This window comes from Oreochromis niloticus, linkage group LG20, assembly GCF_001858045.2.
Source record: "Oreochromis niloticus isolate F11D_XX linkage group LG20, O_niloticus_UMD_NMBU, whole genome shotgun sequence".
In the NCBI taxonomy this organism is placed as follows: domain Eukaryota; kingdom Metazoa; phylum Chordata; class Actinopteri; order Cichliformes; family Cichlidae; genus Oreochromis; species Oreochromis niloticus.
Genome location: NC_031984.2, coordinates 486,284 through 506,993, shown reverse-complemented (window position 1 = coordinate 506,993; position 20,710 = coordinate 486,284). Strand labels below are relative to the sequence as shown.

The 20,710-nt window shown below is 43.1% G+C and overlaps 1 protein-coding gene and 1 long non-coding RNA gene across 19 annotated transcripts in view; one reads left to right on the top strand and one right to left on the bottom strand.

The window, feature by feature from the left end:
* The window catches only part of rgs19 (regulator of G protein signaling 19), a 36,704-nt gene extending 23,833 nt beyond the window's left edge, over window positions 1-12,871 (bottom strand). For 2 of the 16 annotated variants that reach the window (XM_019349916.2, XM_025901674.1), the window contains exons 1-2: window positions 12,722-12,869; window positions 2,508-2,615 (exon numbers count right to left, since the gene is read on the bottom strand). In XM_019349916.2, the coding sequence (XP_019205461.1) occupies window positions 2,508-2,522 (15 nt within the window). In that variant the 5' untranslated portion in view covers window positions 2,523-2,615; window positions 12,722-12,869. Of the gene's footprint in view, window positions 1-1,722; window positions 2,454-2,507; window positions 2,641-12,081; window positions 12,333-12,721 lie in introns of those variants that run through there. The other 14 variants (XM_019349914.2, XM_005465411.4, XM_019349915.2 and 11 more) reach the window with 11 other exon arrangements.
* Window positions 12,317-20,424, top strand: LOC112843284 (uncharacterized). 3 transcript variants are annotated; one of them, XR_003215519.1, is made up of 3 exons: window positions 12,317-12,458; window positions 12,790-13,055; window positions 19,917-20,424. It is a non-coding gene; the product is annotated as an uncharacterized LOC112843284 (long non-coding RNA). The 3 variants fall into 3 exon arrangements; XR_003215518.1 differs by lacking the exon at window positions 19,917-20,424 and adding an exon at window positions 14,471-14,530; XR_003215517.1 differs by lacking the exon at window positions 19,917-20,424 and adding an exon at window positions 14,471-14,512 and having other exon boundaries at window positions 12,790-13,806.
* Window positions 20,425-20,710: the final 286 nt, after the last annotated feature.

The window sequence follows — 20,710 nt, the reverse complement described above, 5'->3', positions numbered from 1 at the left end:
CCACAATATTGTTGTACATGTACAATGACAATAAAGGGCCATTCATTTCTATTGTAGTGACGGATTTTAACATGGATTTATTATTACTCACATATATATATTAGAGATTTAAAAAATCATATACAGAACTAAATGGGAGCCCAACAAAAACAGCAGCTTCAGTGCTCTTCCTCAGGGTCCTCAGACAGGTACCACTAATGGTATTAAGGTGGTATTAACAGTCCAAAGACCACATTCAGGCTCAGGATCAGCTGTAGCTCGACTTCCTGACAATAAAATGAACAGAGTCAAGATGACAAGAAAGAAAGCCCACAGAGCAAACACACTCTGAGGGAAGATCTGCCTGTATTACCCCCACTCAGAATATAAAATCAACCTGATGAGAATCATTTAAGGTGGAATTCTCCACAGCCCTGCACAGGTGGGAAAAATGAAGTATAAATACCTCAATACTATACTTAAGTAGAACTTTCAGGAGCTGTACTTTATTTGAGTAGTTATTTTTTTTAACCGATATGAGCTTAAACTGTAAGACATGAAAGGCAATCCTACTCGTGTAGGAATCACCAGGTTACGTCGCATAAAAAGAGATGAAAGAGGCAAAACTGTAGTCAGGGGTTAATGTGGTTGGTGTTTGTTTTGGACCTAACCCTCACCGAGGGTAGATGTCAGCATCAAGCTGAGAAGCAAGGAGTGGGAGGAGCATAAAGTAACGTTTTTCAAGTCAATGACAGCGTTTCTGTAAGCGCAGCAAACGTCAGTAGACACAGACTGTATGTGTGCAGTTTGCGAGACGGGCAAAGACAAAGACAGGACAACGTTTTACACGTGCAGGTAAATCAAACCGAGTTCACGCTGCCGTGTACAGACACACACAGGCCCTTACTGCCTTTGCTTACATTTGAAAAACGACGATTAAGCATTTCTTAGTTATGTGTTAAACATTTCCCTGTTTATGACCTACTCCACAATTTTACATCTGTATTCTAACAGAACATGCTTTATAATCAAAATGATATAATTTACTGCTCTTTACAGTTGGGGCAGATTTATATTGAGCATAGTTCAGGTTATTGTTGGCCCGCCCCCGGCTCCAACATGTAGGTAGCTGCTCATGTTCTGACTGCATTTATTACAATGAAAATTCATCTCAAGTAAAGTTTATACTCTCATTTTTATACCACAAGGTTGAAGTATGTGTGCGCAGCTGGCAGACATCCTCCAGGGAGCTACTCTTTCATTTCTTACTCTGAGTCCGTATCAGAGCCAGTACTTCTTCAAAGAGTTGATTTAGTACTTCAACATTTACTGGAGTATTTTTAAAACTACTATCTGTACTTCTTATTTAAATACAGAATGTCTGCCGCCTCTGCAGCTTTCAAATATTCAACTTGAAAATCTGTTGGGCCCTTTCATTGTTGTTTATGAGCCAAAACACAAAAATCAGCATTTCCAGACTGTTCAGCTTTTCAGGAACTGAGAAATACAGTTGACCATGACGCATGCTCCACTAAAGACTTTTGCCTTTCCTCGAACACCCAGAGATCAGAAATCATTTTCAAATCTTAGTTATGAACCTTCAGTTCGGTCGATAATCAACAGTATCGACAGCATGGCGTGACTCACGCCGTACCTGCATCCATCATGTTTAAGGTGACAGGAGTGCCCATGGCAGCACGCTAAAGCTCCAGCACACAGAAAGCATTCAGCCACACAGCTCACCAGAGACGGGACGATTCAGCGGCGAACAATCGACAAACCAGTCCTTCTTTCTCCTTCCTTTCAGCCGCTCGCTAACAGCCACGACGCCTCCATCAATCAGCACGCCTTCACTCCCGTAAAGGAGGAAGAGACGAAGGGTGGGGGGCAGGAAGCAGAATCAGAGGTATTGTGACACACAGGGGTTCTTGGTTTCTCTCTGAAACTTGATGAATCAGACCTGGCGTCCACACACACACACACAGCTAACCCTGCCACGAGGACTGCACGGACCTCTTCACACCACTGAGGCACGAAAAGGAGGAAAAAGCTGCTAAAAGCAGTGTTTACATTCTTGAACTTGTTCATCTCTGGAATCAGTCCCGTCTCGACTTGTCAAAGTTTCTCTCTTTCACAGGAAAACCAACCTGACCACATCCCTGAGGCTAAATCCTCACAGCTCATCACAACATCAGCCCAGCTGTCACAGCCCAGCTGTCACAGCCCAGCTGCTCGCTCGGCCCGTGTCCTTGTTCTTCTCAACACATCACGGACAAAACCCTTTATGCGCTTCTGGTCCGAGATGAGCGTCACATTACATCCAGTTTCAGCTCTCGTGCATGTTACAACATGACAGCACCTTCCCTGGTCTGCTGCTGCAAAGTCCATAAAGAAATGATTGTGTGGTGCGCGAGTACAACTCTCACACTCCTGATGGTGATGTGACCTCATTACTGCTAGAGGAGGACGTGTTTGTGTGGCACACGGACAGATGGACACAGAGAGGACAAACAGTCAGAGGGCTTTACCAGAACATCCGTCATGTCGAGAGAGCGGCCGGTTGGTTAGAGCGCGCGTCGTCAGCGATGTTACCAGGCCGGGCACACGCATGTCATCCACTCTTCAGCCTCGGACCTCTGCTTTACACACACACACGCACACCCACACACATGCACACACATGCACACACACAGCAAAATGCACAAACGCACATACAATCCAAACACATGGAGATGTTCACAAATGCAGCATCAAACAGCACCAACAAATCCACCAAGAGGCAGATTTATTCACAAGGTGTCCACACACACACACAGACACACACACACAGACACAGACACACACAGACACACACACACACAAACGGAGGAGAGAAAAAAGGCCACAGTGAGTGTGTGCGTGTGCAAAAGTGTGAAAACAGCAAGGACACTTTGAAAGATTCTTAATGAACTTTATATTTAAACGATTCTGACATGTTGGTGGAAGAAATCACTCTATAAGTGCTCTATAAGGCTTTTGCCCCTTTTTTCAGAATAACCTCAGCTTTGAATATCTGTCAGTCATTTTACATTACTGTATTGTTGTGACAATGCAACAACAGTTGAAAGTGGACAAAAATAAAAAACAGACTCTTTTTTTTCAGATTTATAGTTAAGTGGAAACTGATATTCAACAGGAACAAAATGTAACACATCAACTCTAAACATCAACTATACTAAATATGTACAATAAAGTTTTTGAGCCTAGGGCCACTCAGTTTTTTAAATCTCCAGGACTTTTTATGGGCGTTGCCACTTCTCCACAGCCATGCATCATTAATTCTTACATGTGATTGGACCGTCGGTTGCTCGTGCTTTCTAATGATGTACCATAAAGTTTCGAAAAGCTCGTCTTCTCGTCTTTCACCAAGCGTTCGCATTTTCTCTCTAGCATAAACGATCATGGAGTTGCCGTCATTTAAAGAGCGCTTGTAAAATGGGCCTGTCGGCGGGCCCATCGTCAATAAAGGGTTAAACCTCAAACATCGATCAGCAGAGATGAACGAGCTCCTGATGCATTAAATCAGTTGTAAAGATTTGGAGGACGTGAGTGTGGCGAGCTTAAACCATGTGACCAAGAAAGCAGCAGAGGAAACAATGACAACTGTACTAAACAGTCAGATTTGAATCCAGTTCATCAGATTCCAGTTAATGAACTATTCAGGCAAACACACAGTAAAGTTTTCATGCACCGTGATTTCATGCAAAGTCTCCGTAAAGACGAGAACTCCACCCACTATCAGAGGTGGAGCTGAGGATGTTTCCACTGTCACACATGGACCGAAAAACAGAGTAACTGAACTTTCTGGTTCTGAAAATACTTTTTCTCCAACTCTGGAAGGAAGAAGTTCTGTTGAAGGTTAGAATCAGCGGTCAGCCGTCATGCCACCACTCTTTATCACTTTCAATAGGAAAAGCTGACAATGGGGGAGGTTAGGGGTAAGGCTGGGGGAGATAAAGGCTGTAAACAGACCCTCACTGCTGTAAGCTTTTCTATATTCACACCCTGACACACCAGCGCACAGGAAACCTCTGGGTTCAGGGGTTTCTCCAGGGACAACATCCAGGACGAAGGAGCAGGGATCGAACCACTGACCTCACATTAAGGAGACACCACGATGAGTCACAGGCTGACTCCATGTGTATTTTATCACTTGTTTTTTCTTTAGCAGTTTCCTCGCTTCTACGCAACACGTTGGGTAACACAGAGTCACTTTGATCGTCATCTTGGGTAATGTCGGGTTATCACAAGTTCCTCCGTCAGTCGCACATCTGCTTCATGTACTGTCCACTCTGTCTCCATCATCATCATAAAGTCACTTGCTGCACAATCCCCTTCGTATTGTCTCTGTCCTTTCTGTATTGTACAGTTAGTATTGTATAGATAGTAATAGTACCTTTTTATCTCCTAATTTAAGTTACTATTTATTTGTAATTCCTAGATTTATATCTCTTGGAGATTTATCTTTTATATTCTTATAAATATAAAAGGGGGGGGGCTTGGGGTGAAACGGCATTTCGGTACACTGCATACTGTGCATACTGATGTATTGACAATAAAGTTCTTGAATCTTGAATCACACACACACACACACACACTGCTGTGGTTCTCTGAGTGAATATGACCTTTACTTTAACAGGCGGATGAAGCAGCATCGTCTGATAAAAGTCGACAGACGTACGCATCGGTGAAGCAAAGATGGCCGGAGTGCTAGAAACACAAGACAAAAGGAGAAACAGACAGAAGGGAAGAAGATGAGCAGTCTGAAAAGGGGAAGTAAGCAACAGACATAATGAAGAAAGACACAGGAAGAGGAAGTGTGTACCAACTGGCAACAGGAAGACAGAAAAAGCCGTCCTGCTCCTTGTCCTCCGGCGGCTATCTGAGAGGTGGCTTTATTTAAAGTTCACAGCAGACTTCAAACAAACCAGCACAGCTTTCTTTCCATAGGCTTTCAAAAACTTTCACATTAAGACACATTATTGCAATGACCCACAACCCTCACCTCCAACATGCTTTTAGGCTGAATATGTAAAACCAAGAGTGATATGAAGGGAGGGCTGGGTGCTCAGACAGAAGGGAAACAGGGTCGATACGAAGCACCCACAGGTGATCAGTAATGGTTACGGACAGGTGTTTGTTCCACTCTGAGGGACTTGGATGTAAAAACTGCTGCTCGAAATACGATTCCTTAAATGCAGAAACACGTTATTTCTGCTTTTCAGTGTCTCTTCCTCCTGAAACCAGAGCCAGCACCCTATATGGTCATAACGACAACATTCCCATAAATCCCCATACTGCAGTTTATCCTGATGTAAGCTATACGAGTCCTTGACACACCGAGGAAAGGAAGGAAGCACGAAGGAACACTTTGTGTCCGTTTGTCCCAAATGCGGTTCTAAATTTAAGGAACACGGTTCAATCCTCTCACATGAGCAAGGCAGCAACACTGCTTGGCCTCATGTTTGAATTCCAGGTTAGCAACACATGATCAAGGTTAACCTGTGAAATTCAACAAACCTCATAGTCTTTATGAGAGCTACTGCAATATTTCTAACAGACATGGAGATAAGTCTGAGAGAAAAAGCTAAAGACTTTTTCCATATGTGCAGGAATGACACAGAGTCCCTGTTAGGAGACTCACGGATGCGGTGCTGGACCAGGTTCTGTGGGCCAGATGTGGCCCGTGTCAGGCAGACCTGAATTACGCCATGAGGACCTTGCAGTCTCATGTAAAACTTGCAGATGTGGGCCACATCTGGTCCAAGCTGTGTGCGTGCCCTTTTTTGGGGAGTATTTTGGATATAGTGGTGATAAAAGTGAGCCAGCCGAAACAGAAAATACTGTTTGTATGATAAAAATTGTGGTTCAAGTGGGAAACGTTTGAAATTCCCACCCACACATCAGAAAAAAGCCGGGTAGTCAGCTAGGGCTGGGCCATATCACACCGTTCACGGTAATACCGGTATAATGTTAGGCAATGATAAGAAAATGAAATATTGGGATCGAGTGTGGGTAAAACGCGCATGCGCAGCGCCTTTGTTTTCATACGCACATGGCCGAAAAAGCATGGCGAAAGCGGATCGCTGAATGAAACAGATGAACCAGAACTGGTTTGTAAAAATTGTGCAACTTCAGTGGTGTGGAACTGGTTTGGCATTCATCCGTCAGATACCCACCAAAGCAGTTTTTTGTAAAACATGCAAGCGGGCCATCGTTATTACCGTGTTTTCCGCACTATAAGGCGCTCTTAAACGCCTTTAATTTTCTCAAAAATCGACAGTGCGCCTTATAAACCGGTGCGCCATGAACTCTGGTCTCGAACCGATTTTATGCAGTACACGGCGCTCAAAAATCTGTCAAAAATGTTTTAGTACAACTTTGCTAAGCTACGAAGCCGCACTGCTTGATGGATTGTCGGAGCATTACGGCTATCGTGTCAGGAGCCTCGCGGAGTGATACGTACTGTGCTTCACCATAATATTACCGTATTGTGTGTGTATAAGGACCACAAATGGCTCCTGTTAAGAGACATGCTTATGAAGTGGATTTTAAACTCTATCAGTCACGCAGTAGAACATGAGAATAGAGCCGCTGCCAGAGAATTCAACATTAATGAATCAATGGTATGGAAGTGGAGGAAGCAAGAAGAATGAGTAAAGTTTGACTTATCTGACTGTTTGGTTTTCTTATAATCCCGTGCACCTTATGGTCTGAAAAATACATATGTGACTTGTTTATTTGGCACGCTGCAGTTTCATGTTGCAAAGCACCTGTTTTTAACTTGTGTGGATATTATACATGGTTATGCTCAGGATATGGAAATGCCTTTTGGCTAAACTGTCAGCGAGGAATTTGCATTTGCACTGTTAGACTGCTTTAAAGCGTTAATGCACATAAAAAACAGCTGCTTGTGTAAGTGAAAATACATTGATGAGGTTTTGCACTAATAAAGTTGTAGAGTTGTAAAGTATTTTGTCTCGTATCAGTTATATCGTTATCGCAAATTTTCAAATATATATATACATAAATATTTTTGGCCATATTGCCCTGCCCCAGAGTCAGCACTGATAAACCACACCTCGAAATGTTCCCGATCCAAACATCGGTCCATACTATCGGGCACACTAAATGTGTGCTCACGCCTCCTTAAATATATCAAACCAGCCTCCTGTCCTCTGAGTCTCTCCTTCATGTTTCTCTTAGGTCTCCACCTGCTACAGGTTCTGGTCTGAGTGAACACAACCAGCACCAGCATCACCAGCAAGGAGGAAGAGGCTAAGAAAGCTACTTGATATCTAGCAGTGTCAGAACAGTGATCGACACAGGAAGGGGCGGGGCTAGCAGTAAGTGAACTGAAGCCTGTGAGTGGGAAATGCCTGCATTCATTTAAGATCTGCTCTGAGACACCAACAAGTTCACACCTGAGCAGCAAAGACACAACAAACAAACACACTCCATGTCTGTGAAGGTTCTCAGTCACCCAGGTCATCGTAGTCTAAGAGCTTGGAAAGAAAAGCGTCTGGACTTCTTTAAGTTGCTTGGAGACGTTTCACCTCTCTTCCCAGAAGCTTCTTCAGTCCCAGAACTGAAGAAGTTTCTGGGATGAAGGACTTTCTAAATGTTATTGACTCTTTTAACCTGACTCAGTGGGTTACCGGTCCCACTCGTGAAAAAGCACACATACTGGACTCGGTGCTGTCCCAGGAGCTGGGTGTGTGTGCATCTCTGATCATTTTCCTGAGCTGTTCACTTTAACTTTGGACTGTTTGTGGATAAGCCGTGCACTGCAGACCCCAAAGGACGAGCCCTTAATACTTTGATAGCACCTAAATTTTCAGTCACATTTATGGATTGTGGAAAAATGAACTCCAGCTGTGAAAGTGCTGAGGACGTTCTGACACCTTTAATTCAACCTGCACTGATATCTTGGACTGAATCGCTCCATTCAGGACTGTGCGTGCTAAGCCATTATCAGAGCCATGGCTGAATGAACATACGCACAGCCTTAGACGTGACTGCAGACACACTGAGAGGAGATGGAAAAACGATAGGCTGCATGTTTCTTTACAGATTCTTAGGAACTGTCTCTCTGCTTACCAAGAGGCTGCACAGACTGCAAACACTCAGTTTGTCTCAAACCTGGTGTCCACAAACAGCCTCAGGTACTTTATAATGTTTTAAATCCTATTTTTAGTCCATGTGATGCTGTCAGATGTATAGTTGATGACTTTTTGGCATTTTTACTGATTAAGTTTCTTATGTCTGGTCGCCCACTGCCCCAGACCTCAGTGTTCCTCCTGTGCGCTCAGCTGTCTCAGTTTGAGTGAACTGTCTGTGGTAGTTCATCACCAAAGATCATCACACTGCACATCAGATCGGCTTCCTCCAAGTATGCTTAAAAATACTTTTAATACTGTCGGGCTTTTATCCACAGATTAATCAACACTTGCCTTGCTACAGGCTGTGTCCCATCATGTTTTAAACAAGCTATAGTTCAGCCTCGTCTTAAAAAACACAATCTGGACCCAACTGTTCTGGCCAATTACAGGCCAATCTCAAAGCTTCCCTTTCTTTCAAAGTTCTGGAGAAAGTGGTCTATTTACAGGAGGCCCACCTCGATCTTAACGAGATGTCTGAAAAGTTTCAATCTGGTTTTAAATCAGTACACAGCGCTGAGGCGGCACTTTGAAGGGTTGCTAATGATATTCCCTTAACTCTAGACTCTTGTTGTTGGACCTGACAGCAGCCTTTGGGTGTAGGCAGGTGAGCGCAGTAGTCCAATGCAAAGCAAAGCCACGCCTTCCAGCTGATGTCTTTGAACGTGTTATTTATGTGTTCATTACCTGCAGACTGGACTACTGCAGTTCTCTGTACTTTGGTCTGGACCAGGCCTCTCTCCATCGTCTCCACTTGGTCCAAAATGCAGCTGCTCGTCTGCTGACTGGCACTAAACTGAAGGAGCCTGTAACCCAGTGTTGGCCTCTCACTGGCTTCCTGTTCCTCACAGGATCCAATTTAAAATCTTACTTGTTGTTTTTAAATCACTAACCGGCCGAGCCCCTTCTCACCTGTCTGAGCTCCTGTTTCTTTATGCTCCAGGAAGAACCGTGAGGTCAGAACTAACCTTAACTATTCCACGGACTAAACTTAAGTGTGGTGGTGACAGAGGCTTCTCTGTGGCAGGACCCAGACTCTGGAATAGTCTTAATATTAGATCTGCACAAACACTCCAACATTTTAAGTAGTTACTAAAAACACATTTTTATGGTCTGGCTTTTAACACACGTTGACCTGAACATTTTGGTTTTACCAGTCTTAGTTGTTGTTGTTTTTATTGACTTGTTTTAGTTATTCGTTTATTTTTTCCTCACTTCTATGTTTTACTGCATCATTGTTGTGCATTTTATTTATTTTAGTGGAGTTTTACATTGTTAAGCATTTTGTGCAGCATGGACTGTTGGTAATGTGCTACATAAATAAACTTGACCTTGATTTGACCTCACAGATAATAAGTCTTCCTTCTTTGACAGGTGAACATACCTGTCACTGTATTACAGCTTCATACAGCTGTTTTTCTTACATTTACACTACCAGTCGAACGTTTGGACACAGCTTCTCATTGAATGGTTTTTCTGTATTTTTACTACTTTAGACATTGTAGATACAAACATCAAATATATGAATCGAGATTTATGGAATTATGTAACAAAGAAAGATTGATAAAAACACTAAATATGTTTTATATTTTAGATTCCTAAAGGTAGCCTCCCTTTGCTTTGTTGACTGCAGACCCTCGGCCTTCCCTCAGTGAGCTTCATGATGTCGCCACCTGACATGGTTTCACCTCACAGGTGTGCCTGTCAGGGTTCACAGTTGTCAAACACAGCCCTATTTGACAACTGTTAGAATTCATATTATGGCAAGGACCAATCACACTGAACCAGCATGGCTACCACAGCATCCTGCATCCACATACCAGGACAGCACAATGAGCCCAAACACACCTCCAGGCTGTGTGAGAGCTGTTTGACCAAGAAGGAGAGTGATGGAGGCCTGGCCTCCACGGTCACCTGACCTAAACCCAGTGGAGATGGTTTGGGATGAGATGGAGCGCAGAGTGAAGGCAAAAGGCCAACAAGTGCTCAGCATCTCTGGGAACTCCTTCAGGACTGTTGGGGAACCATTTCAGAAGACGACCTCATGAAGCTCATGGAGAGAATGAGAAGAGTGGGCAAAGCAGGAATCAAAGCAAAGGCTGGATGTTACCAAGGATCTAAAACATGGTTTGAGTTATTTTTTGTTTACTACATAGTTCCATCTGTAGTTTTGATGCCTTCAGTCAGAATCTACAATGTAAACAGTCATGAAAACAAAGAAGAACCATTCAATGAGAAGGTGTGTCCAAACATTCGACTGATAGTGCACAAATAGTTTTTGAATGCAGTTTGCACTTCTGTTATAAAATGTCAGTTTTACTTTTACCATTATTAACTAACTTTATTTGGACTTTTCTTAGTTTTTATCACTGTTGTAAATATATTAAATCTTATAGTATAAGGCTCTGGCTGGGCGCCTGTGGCACCTTTAAGTGTGTTGTGTCTTGTTGTGTATTGTAGACTGGACTCTTTATCAGGCTCCTGTAACACAAACATTTCCCTTGTGGGATCAATAAAGTATCTATGACAGCCTCTGTAAGAATACCAGAACATGTTTCCTGATAACAGAACCTGTGTCAGAACACTAAAACATCAGTGGCATCAACACCTCTGTCAGAGAACGAGAACGTCTGTCAGAACACCAGAACCTACGACAGATCTTCAGAGCCTCTCTTACAAGGTCAAAATCTTTCAGAACACGAGAATGTCTTTCATGACAACAGAACTCATGTTAACCCACCAGAACATCTGTCAGAACATCTTAGCTTCTGCTAGAACACCAGAACATCTGTCAGAACATCTGTCTGAACATCTTAGCCTCTGCTAAAACACCAGAACGTCTGTCAGAACATCTTAGCTTCTGCTAGAACACCAGAACATCTGTCAGAACATCTTAGCCTTTGCTAGAACACCAGAACATTTGTCGGGAACATCTGTCAGAACATCTTAGCCTTTGCCACAACACCAGAACATCTTTCAGAACATCTTAGCCTCTGTTAGAACACCAGAACATCTGTCAGAACATCTTAGCTTCTGCTAGAACACCAGAACATCTGTCAGAACATCTTTCAGAACATCTTAGCCTTTGCTAGAACACCAGAACGTTTGTCGGGAACATCTGTCAGAACATCTTAGCCTCTGTTAGAACACCAGAACATCTTTCAGAACATCCTAGCTTCTGCTAGAACACCAGAACATCTGTCAGAACATCTGTCAGAACATCTTAGCCTCTGCTAGAACACCAGAACGTCTGTCAGAACGTCTGAGCCTCTGCTAGAACACCAGAACATCTTTCAGAACATCCTAGCTTCTGCTAGAACACCAGAACATCTGTCAGAACATCTTAGCCTCTGCTAGAACACCAGAACATCTCTCAGAACATCTTAGCCTCTGCTAGAACACCAGAACATCTGTCAGGACATCTGTCTGAACATCTTAGCCTCTGCTAGAACACCAGAACGTCTTTTCATGAAAATAGAACCTGTGACAGAACACCAAAGCATGACTAACAACACCAGAACATCTGTCACAGCAGGAGAACAGAAGTCCGGTCTAACCCATTAAAGTTTGTCCCTGCTGGTCTGGACCGGGCCCTCCTAACTGAGCCTGCGCAGGTCTTTGGCACACATGAGAGCTGAAGGAAACAAGCACGGAGTGAAGGAAAGAGGACTAAAGAGCTGCCTTCCTCTCCTCACTCCTCACTCCTCCCCCAGAGCTGCCGGTCCAATGTCATTCAGAGAGGAAGCAGGAAAGGAGACACGGGTACTCCTCTCCCCCCACCCCCCCACACTGGCCGCTCGTTGGCAGGGGGGAAGGGGAGCGGCGTGGCCGCGGACGGGAACCCGCACGGGGGCTTGAAGTGAAAGCGCGCCCCCCGCCCCCCTCCTTTGCAGCTCATACTCACAATCTGGGCATGAAGGAGGTCCGCGGGGCGGCTTCCGCTGCGCTTCCGGAGGCACATCCGCGTGCGTCTGTCTTGCCTTCAACGCCGCGCACCGGGAGCTTTTTATCATTTACTCCAATCAGCGCTCACCGCCGCCGGAGCAGAACAAGACGGAGAAGAGGAAGGAGTCCTCCTCCTCCTCCTCCTACTCGGGTTTTTCCCAGAGAGTGAGAGAGAGAGAGAGGGAGAGACAGCCACGCAGAACAGGAGAGAGATCACCGCCCTGACGGACACGGGCGCCACGGCGCATGCGCATATACATAACGTCCATGCAGACAGGAGAGCTGGAGTTTAAAAAAAACTTTATCAACTGTTTACTCACGTTATTGAAGCACGCGGTTAGTTATTACACACCAGACAGCAAACCACACCCACCTGTCCAGTAACACAGACGCACACCCACACACACACACCTGCAGCTGTGTCGTGATTTCTATACAGCACGACGTTTGAGTAAAAGAGGAAACATTTGTATCTGATCCGGTGTTTAAAGTCTGGCCAGCGCTGATCCTTGGCATTAAGATCAGAGAGCAGTTTGTTTCAATCAGATAACGGAGATAACTAATAGCCTCGGTGATGTCACTGCTCAGTGCCTACACACCTGTTTTTTACCTGTCTTTAAATCATTGTTCGGCTTCGATGCTGATATTGTTACAAATGTCCCCGCAGCTCATCGTGGGAGGGGGGTCAGACAGTCATGTTGAGTCCTGAGTTTTCTGTTTCAATGGCGATGCTGCGGGCTTGAATAACTTTTCAGTCAAAGAACCAGCTGGACAGCTTCCTGTGGCTTCTGCAAACAGACACACACGGTGAACAGCAGGGGGCGCCATCCACCAAGGAGAGGGCAAAGAGCGAGCCGGAAGATGGGAAGTTTTTGTGAATTGGTTTCCTTCCTGGTTTCCATTCAGTGATCATCATCTTAAACTGGTGCACAGGTGAGGTGGAGTCACTGGCTGTGTCCCAATTCAGGGTCTGCAGCCTTTTTTTTTCTTTTCTTTCTTTCTTTTTTTTATTTAGACAATTGAACAACAAACATACATAGTAATGTAGAATATAGAAAGGGTATGACAAATCCCACAGCTTGCAGTATCTTGAACAACTTATGTATACAAATACAAGTACGTAAACAAAAACGAATACTTTAGGAGAAAACAGATAAACAAAATCACTGAAAGAAAAAACAAGGTGCTCAAGGTATAAATAAACAACATATAAGTCAAGTGAAACTATACATTCAACACAGCTCTTGTGTTTTACATGCTTTGGAGTTAGTACTGTTCTTAAGAGTTATTTGGAAAACAGGGCTTTAAAAGCAAATATGTTTGGACGCTGTTGAGAAAATTTTGTACAATGTATGTGAAATTTGGCAAAAATAATCAGAAGATTAATATATTTTTTCCCTGGAATTATTTTATCGGTATGTGAGAGGCCAAATAGAATATGTTGAGGATCTGCAGCCTTAAAGGCCGCATTTTAAGGCCGATTACGTTACAGCGACGCGCCGAAGGCTGTCCCAATTCAAAGGCTGTTCGAAATGCGGCCATCCTTCAATTCCCTGAATTTTAAGGACGTGGCGGTGTAGACTTCGTGGCCCAACATATCCCACAATTCATAGCGCGGCAGTCGGTGTGGATCATTTTGCCGCAGACGGCAGAAGCGGAGCGGTCGAAGAGTAAACTGTTAAAAGTAAGTACTGAATATGATGTCACTTAGTTATGTGCATATGTTGAATAATGAGGAACATTAAAACATTACTGTTGGCCACATGTCGGCAAAGTTATGTGACATTAGTGATGTTTGTACTTTCAGCGGTAACTTGGTTTTAAAGCCTTTACTTTAAAATATATATATAGTCGACCTTAATCATACAGAGAATGTGATGATTTTATGCGTAATTAAAGTCAGTCATATATCCACAAACACAACAAGCTGAAAGTCAGTGATGCTGCTCGGTTTGCAGTCCTGAATATGACGGCACAAGCAGGATTCACTGCACTGTTAATGTTAGCTATGTTATATTGCTGCCTCTGTTCGGTGGTGTCGAGCCAAACGGACTTTAACGTGTGTTTGAACGAGCTGACGGTTCACTCGTTAAGCTGAAAGAAAGATGCTTTAATCACAGGAGTCACACATGTGTCCACTGGACCATCTGGGAACTCTTCTTGTTTAGCACTCGTAATAACACAAACACTAAATCCTCCTTCTCTGGTGCTGTTTTGTAGCAGTGTGTACACCTGAGACTGTCACCTGTCTGTCTGTCCTGCACTCTCTCTCTGTTTCTTTCTCTCTGATTGTGGAATAAAAGTATGAACATGTATTTATAAGTTACACTTGTGTTTGAATCCTGCAGCTTATCACACATTTGATTTCCATGTGTGACAACTGCAAGTGTCCAGAGTGAGGACAGACTGAGGGACCCACTGCTGCACATCATCTGTGAGGCTTTGCACCCCTGATGATCCACCAGGACAAACTCAGCAGTGTGTGAGGAAGAGGAGGAGGAAGAGCCAGCAGCAGCTGACAGATGGAGAGAATAGACAGACTGTTCCCTGTTTGTGAAGGACTGCTAGGAAAGTTTAACATAACTAACTGTCTGTCCTGAATCAGTCTTATTAGGTAATGTTCAAATAATGTTATCATCCCAGTGTTTTCAGTGTGGGAGAAAGTACTCAGGGCCTTCAAGTTACACACTATGAAAGGCAGCAACAAGTTTAATATTCAGAAACCTAAAGTATGTATCAGCAGCAGAATGGAGCTAAAAATAAATGTTTGTTTCAGTTCTATGAAGCTTTGAGTATTTTGGATTAGTAGCACTGCTGTGTTTGTTGCATCATATTGCTGTAACTGTTTATATGCTTTATATATTCTGAGCTAAGTTGATCTATAGTGTTACATCATATTCTATAAGGATGTTATGTGTTTGTAGACTTTCTGCCCAGTTTGACCCATTTAGCAGAAGTCAGCCTGTTTAAGGCTCTGATATCTATTCTGTATGACTTAAAGCAGTTATGACATGCTCTGCTTTTCTCACCCAATAAAGGAATATTTCATATATCAGTCTGATCTTCATTCTATCAGAAACAGTTTTCACAGCTCGTACGTTTTCCTTTTTACACATGTATGTAAGCATTGAGCCAAATTTAGTAATGCCAACATATTAAACAAACAATATTTGTCTCTTATGTATATATATATATACATCTGTATATACACTGTCAGAGATACTTGTCTTTGAGTGAAGATTTAAGGTGATAGGAAATATAATTAACTGCTACTTGAATCTTTACTGAAGCTCAGTATCTGACACAGAGTTCACTCACATGTGCTGTACCAGTGTACCTGCACATGTGATGTGACAATAAAAGTGATTTGATTTGAGAGTTCAAACTCAGTGCTGTAATAACTAATCATGATTAATATAATAACTATATTGGCCATATCATATTTACACTGACTTTAGTCTCATGAACAACATTAGCTAATTGTTATTTACTAGCTAATCTTAAAATGACTGTTCAGTACAGATATGAAGCCCAACAATCATGTTTTACAGTCCTGTGGTCTCAGCCTCAGATACTTATCAAATCACACAAAGCTCATGTAGAAACAAATGAACAAAATATGTTCTCCTTCATTTCTGTCAACCACACGTTTCCAGCTATCATGGTTGCTAGGCAACCTGAGCAGCGCAACGGAGGCTAGACCGTCCCATTTCACAAGCCTACAAGCCTCACACTTCCGGCCTTAGTGGTCTTTGAGTACGCGGCCCTTGAGGACCGTTGAGGCTGTGTGCTTTAAGGCTGCAGACCCTGAATTGGGATACAGCCCCTGACTCACCTGTGTAACACTGAACGAGTGCACACACCACACATTTGTAAACCACAGCTGGAGGAAACAGGAAACCCTGTCCTGCCTCTGGCTGTGTTTTGGCGGCAGCCTTCACTGACTGATATTAGGGTGACCTTTGAACCCAGCCTGCATTGTGTCTCTGATATCAAATTTGTTTCCACCACTTGCAGCTGATCTGCTGCTCACTCTGACTCAGCAGGCGGTCTTTCTCAGGTGTTCTCAGCCTGTTTTCACACACATCAACTCACAGGTGAGCTGCCACCAGCACACTGTGCAGTTCACACTGTCACCACATGAGGGCACTGACACTGCACACTGAGTTTCTGACACGCTTGCAGCGTTTAATGCAGGTTTGTTTCTGCAGCAAACATCAGCTCAAAACAGCTGATCCTGGGTCAGTTTATGAACGTGACTCACCTGAGAGCATCAGCTCAGAACAGGGCTGGTTATTGCTCTGGTGCAAATGTCTCCTGTCATCGTCACAGAACGTGACATATCTGACAGCCAATAAAAACAGAACATGTTAGCTCCGCCTACACTGGCTATCCACTGACTTTGCACTGAGTGAAGGCGTGTCCATGTTTCAGCTGTTTCGCTTCCAGTGTGTGTGGTTTCCAGAGCATGAGGCACGCATTGTTTGTATGGTTTGCTCAGATGTGATTGGTCACTAGACCATAAACCAGTTTCCTGCACAACCAGACACATGTTTATTCATATGCAAATATCTGTTTATGGAAATTATGGGGACAAATTAAAGGTTCGGAAAAGCAGAAAAATTAAGTCTCTGCATGAACATCCTGTTTAGGTCCGATTGACTCAACAGTGAGAAGCAGAGAAACATCCAGAAACAACACAAACACACACATACTGCATACCTTAACTCATCTGCCACATTCACAGAATCAGAGTCCAACCAACTCTTCTATTTTTTACCCACAAAGCTGCACAGGCCAAGGTGGAAGTGAAACCTGGACACAAACAAAGTCACCTGGTGAAGCAGCAGACACCTTAACGGTACATCTAAATGATGTCCAAAAATGGCTGGAACAAAATCATCTTGTATTGAACTTAAAAAAAACTGTTTCTATGTGTTTTTCGATTAGGAAACAAAGTTCATCTGATGATTTTAAAATCAACCTAGGGAACGAAGAAATAAAGGAGGTCAAAGATTTTAAGTTTTTAGGAATAATCTTAGATTCACATCTTAAATTTGACAAGCATGTAAATAAGATCTCTAAGACGGTCAAGGCTAATCTGAATTGTTTTAAGTTAATTCGGCACTATATACCCACTTCAGCAGCTCAGTTATTTATGCATTCTATGATATTTTCTCATTTTTCATATTGTATGACAGTTTGGACCCAAGCAGCACCATCTACAATTCAGCCTGTGGTATCCTTATATAACCAATCTTTAAAAATAATGGATAAAAAATCTGTTCGGTGGCATCACTGTCAAATTTTAAAGAAATATAATCTACTTAGTTTTAAGAGTTTTAATCATTTGTGTTTTCTTAAATTAGTTTTTAAATGTATAAATAGGATGGCCCCAGAGTGTCTCAATAGATACATCGAGAGACAAGATAGTAATCGTATTACTAGGAGTAAGGTGAACGGCAACTGCAAGATATTATATCGCAGATCTACATTCGGTCAGTCAGCTTTTTCTATAAAGGCCTGCCATCTGTGGAACTTCCAACCGATATCAAATGGATTACAGACATCAGATCCTTTACATTGAAGGTTAAAGTGTGGTTAAAGGGAAATCAAAGATGTAGTCATTTTAACTAATGATTTTAATTTTATTTTAAATTATTGTCTATTAATTGTAATTGTATTTATGATGTAATTTGGTTTTATGAAAATGTATGTTTTATTGTAAAATGTATCTATTTACATTGTAAGCCCAACAAGGGACAATTGTTGAAAATTAGCAGTAGCTATAAACCTATATGCGGTACATCAGTTTCATGTCTTGCACGTGAACTATGTTAAACTGCACTGTCCCTTTTAAATAAATAAATTCAAATTCAAACACACACACACACAGCACTACTCTGTTGTGTTGATTGTGACTCTGCAGCGGTAAACTGTCAGACATCCCAGTGGGAGACGTCTCAGTGAGCTAGCTCATGGTCTCCTGCAGCTCCTGTGTCTGGGCAGAGCCTCCTCTGCTCAATAATCTGTATTTTCTATCAAAGTTCTGAGATGTGGTTCCACATTAGAGGTAGGTTTGCAATCACAGTCTGCTGACCAATAAGATCTCTGGAAAATAGTGTCGGTGTCTTTGTGTTTGATGATGGACGTCAGTGTTTAATACACACTGTTACACATGCTTTAGTTTTATTGAACTATAAACATTAATATCTGATCTGAGAACAGCAGTTGGTTGTACCAGGTTGTACCAGCTGCTGTTCTGCCGTCTGGCAGGAGGTTCAGGCTGCTGAGGTCCCGAACAAACAGACTCAAGGACAGCTTTTACAACAGGGCAATAGCCCTGATCAATGCAAATAGCTGACCTGATTGGCTACCTCCCTGGACTTTTTTAGGGGGGAGGTAACAATGTTTAAAACAATAACAATAATAATATTTATATTTATAACAAGGTGCAATAATAACAGTGTGCAATACACATACACTTATTCTTCTTTTTTTATTTACTAAGTTAATATACTGTGTTGTGTTGTTTGTGTTGCGTTGTGATGTGTCATATCGTGTCGTGTTATATTTAGTGCCGACGTAGGACAGTTTTCCAATTTCATTGTACTACTGTACTATGTATGTGCAATGACAATAAAGAGTGATCTTATCTTATCTATCTTATCTTACCTGCTGGCCTTAGATCAGATTTAGTCTGATCTTGAGTTTGATTCCAGTTTTTATTCTTTCAGAGTGTTAAACTCCAGCTGAGAGAATAAAAACTACAAATCCCTCTGATCGAGCTGTGACACTGACCAGTCTGTTCAGTCACAGTCCACATTTTTACCAGGTTTCTTTCAAATATGCTAAACTTTTTCATAAAGCAGCTCTCTTACAGTCTGAGCGACTGAAGGCTACAAAGAGCTCAATTCTAATCACTCTGAACCAGACACTGCTGTCCTGCTTTCAGTCTGTAGTCTGTGTAACATCTTCATATTTTTCTATTATTACAGCTATGCCACTCCTCAATAATGATTAGTCAGATGCTGCCAGGCCGGCCTCTTTCATGTGAACTGCAGGTTAAACCCTGGTTAGCTTTGCTAGCTGATGACCAGTTTCCTGTGATCATCCTGATGTTACTGTAGGTGATCCTGGCTATGCTGGAGTCGTTTTGCAGTGCCAGACTTAGCAGGTAATCATCTCCAGCTCTGAGGTGCAGTGTGTTACTGTGTGTCAGCACACTGTCAAATGTCAAAGCTTGGTGGAAACTGTACTTAATATTTCATATTTCCTCCAAAGGTTCAGACATATTTTGTTCCTAAAATAATTTAAAGCTTAATGAAAGGCTGTGGCTGCTGTATGAACACCTGCTCTGCACCAAACCACAGACAGACAATCATTGTGGTTAGATGATGCAGAAAAAGGAAGACCTGGTTACTTCAGTTTGGCTTCATCAACTTTACATCATCTATATCAGTCTTTCTCAAACAATGGTACGCGTAACACTAGTGGTACTTGGGCTCTCTCTGGTGGTACGTGGGAAGTCTCCAATTTTTTTTTAAGATTAAATAAATATCATTGTGGAGGTATGCAAAGACGACACGAGAGTTCCCGAGGCTCTTCTGGGAGCCAGAGTAAACCAGAAAACGTGTCCGCGAGCGTGAGTCCTCTATGAAGAGCAGCCTTTCCTTATCGCCAGCGGTCGCGGCCACTACAGAGCGCTGGCAGGCTCGTTTCCCTGGGCCTTAAAACTGCAAAGGTGCCACGGCGCTGTCATGCTGATGGTAAAAACACGGTCCTTTTCCGCAGTGCCGCGATCCAAGCCACCATCGATGAGTCGGAGGCTCCCGGGAGAATCGGTGGGGGCGCAGGAGATGCCGTCGGTGAGTCGGGAACTATCACCCGGATGCTGAAGCTCCTGGTAGCCAGGAGATCCGCTTCTTCTGGGGGCGGTAATCCTTTGCGCCCAGCAGCAGGGAGTTGGCAAGGCCAGGTTGCACCGGCAACTGTCGGAGGAAGATGTGAGTAAAGAGGAATCCGCCGCCATCCATTCCTAGCAAAGACAGTATGCTCTCCATGAGCTTGAGAGCGTCACCATCACCCAGGCCCAAGAGAGAGGAGTTTCACGGCCCACTCTATGTGAGAGAGTAAGGTGGGTCGTGACGTACACGAACTATGAAGGAGGGTCGTGAAGCCAAAAATCCGGCAGCTTAACCACCACAGCAAAAATTCAAACGTACAGCTCTGCTATCACTTCCAACATAAATGAAGACAGAAAACTAAACAGCAGTGACGTTTGTAGGGTTACTGAAGTTGGGCTAGCTGGTATATAATGATGTGCTACGTGATCGCTAGCGACACAGCTATGTTAGCATAACATAAACACAGTGAAGCTGGAGGATGAATGCTAACTTTTTTCCACTCGATAAAAGTTAACGTGAGGGTTCCCGATGGTTAGGGACAAATGCAATCGCATGGCAGGATGCTGTAAACGGACCAAACTTCAGTCAGGAGAACAACTGAGATAATCCATCCACAATACGGGGTTAGTCATTAATATACTGCTGCATGGGCTGGGCTGTAGTTACATCGTAAGGGTTTAA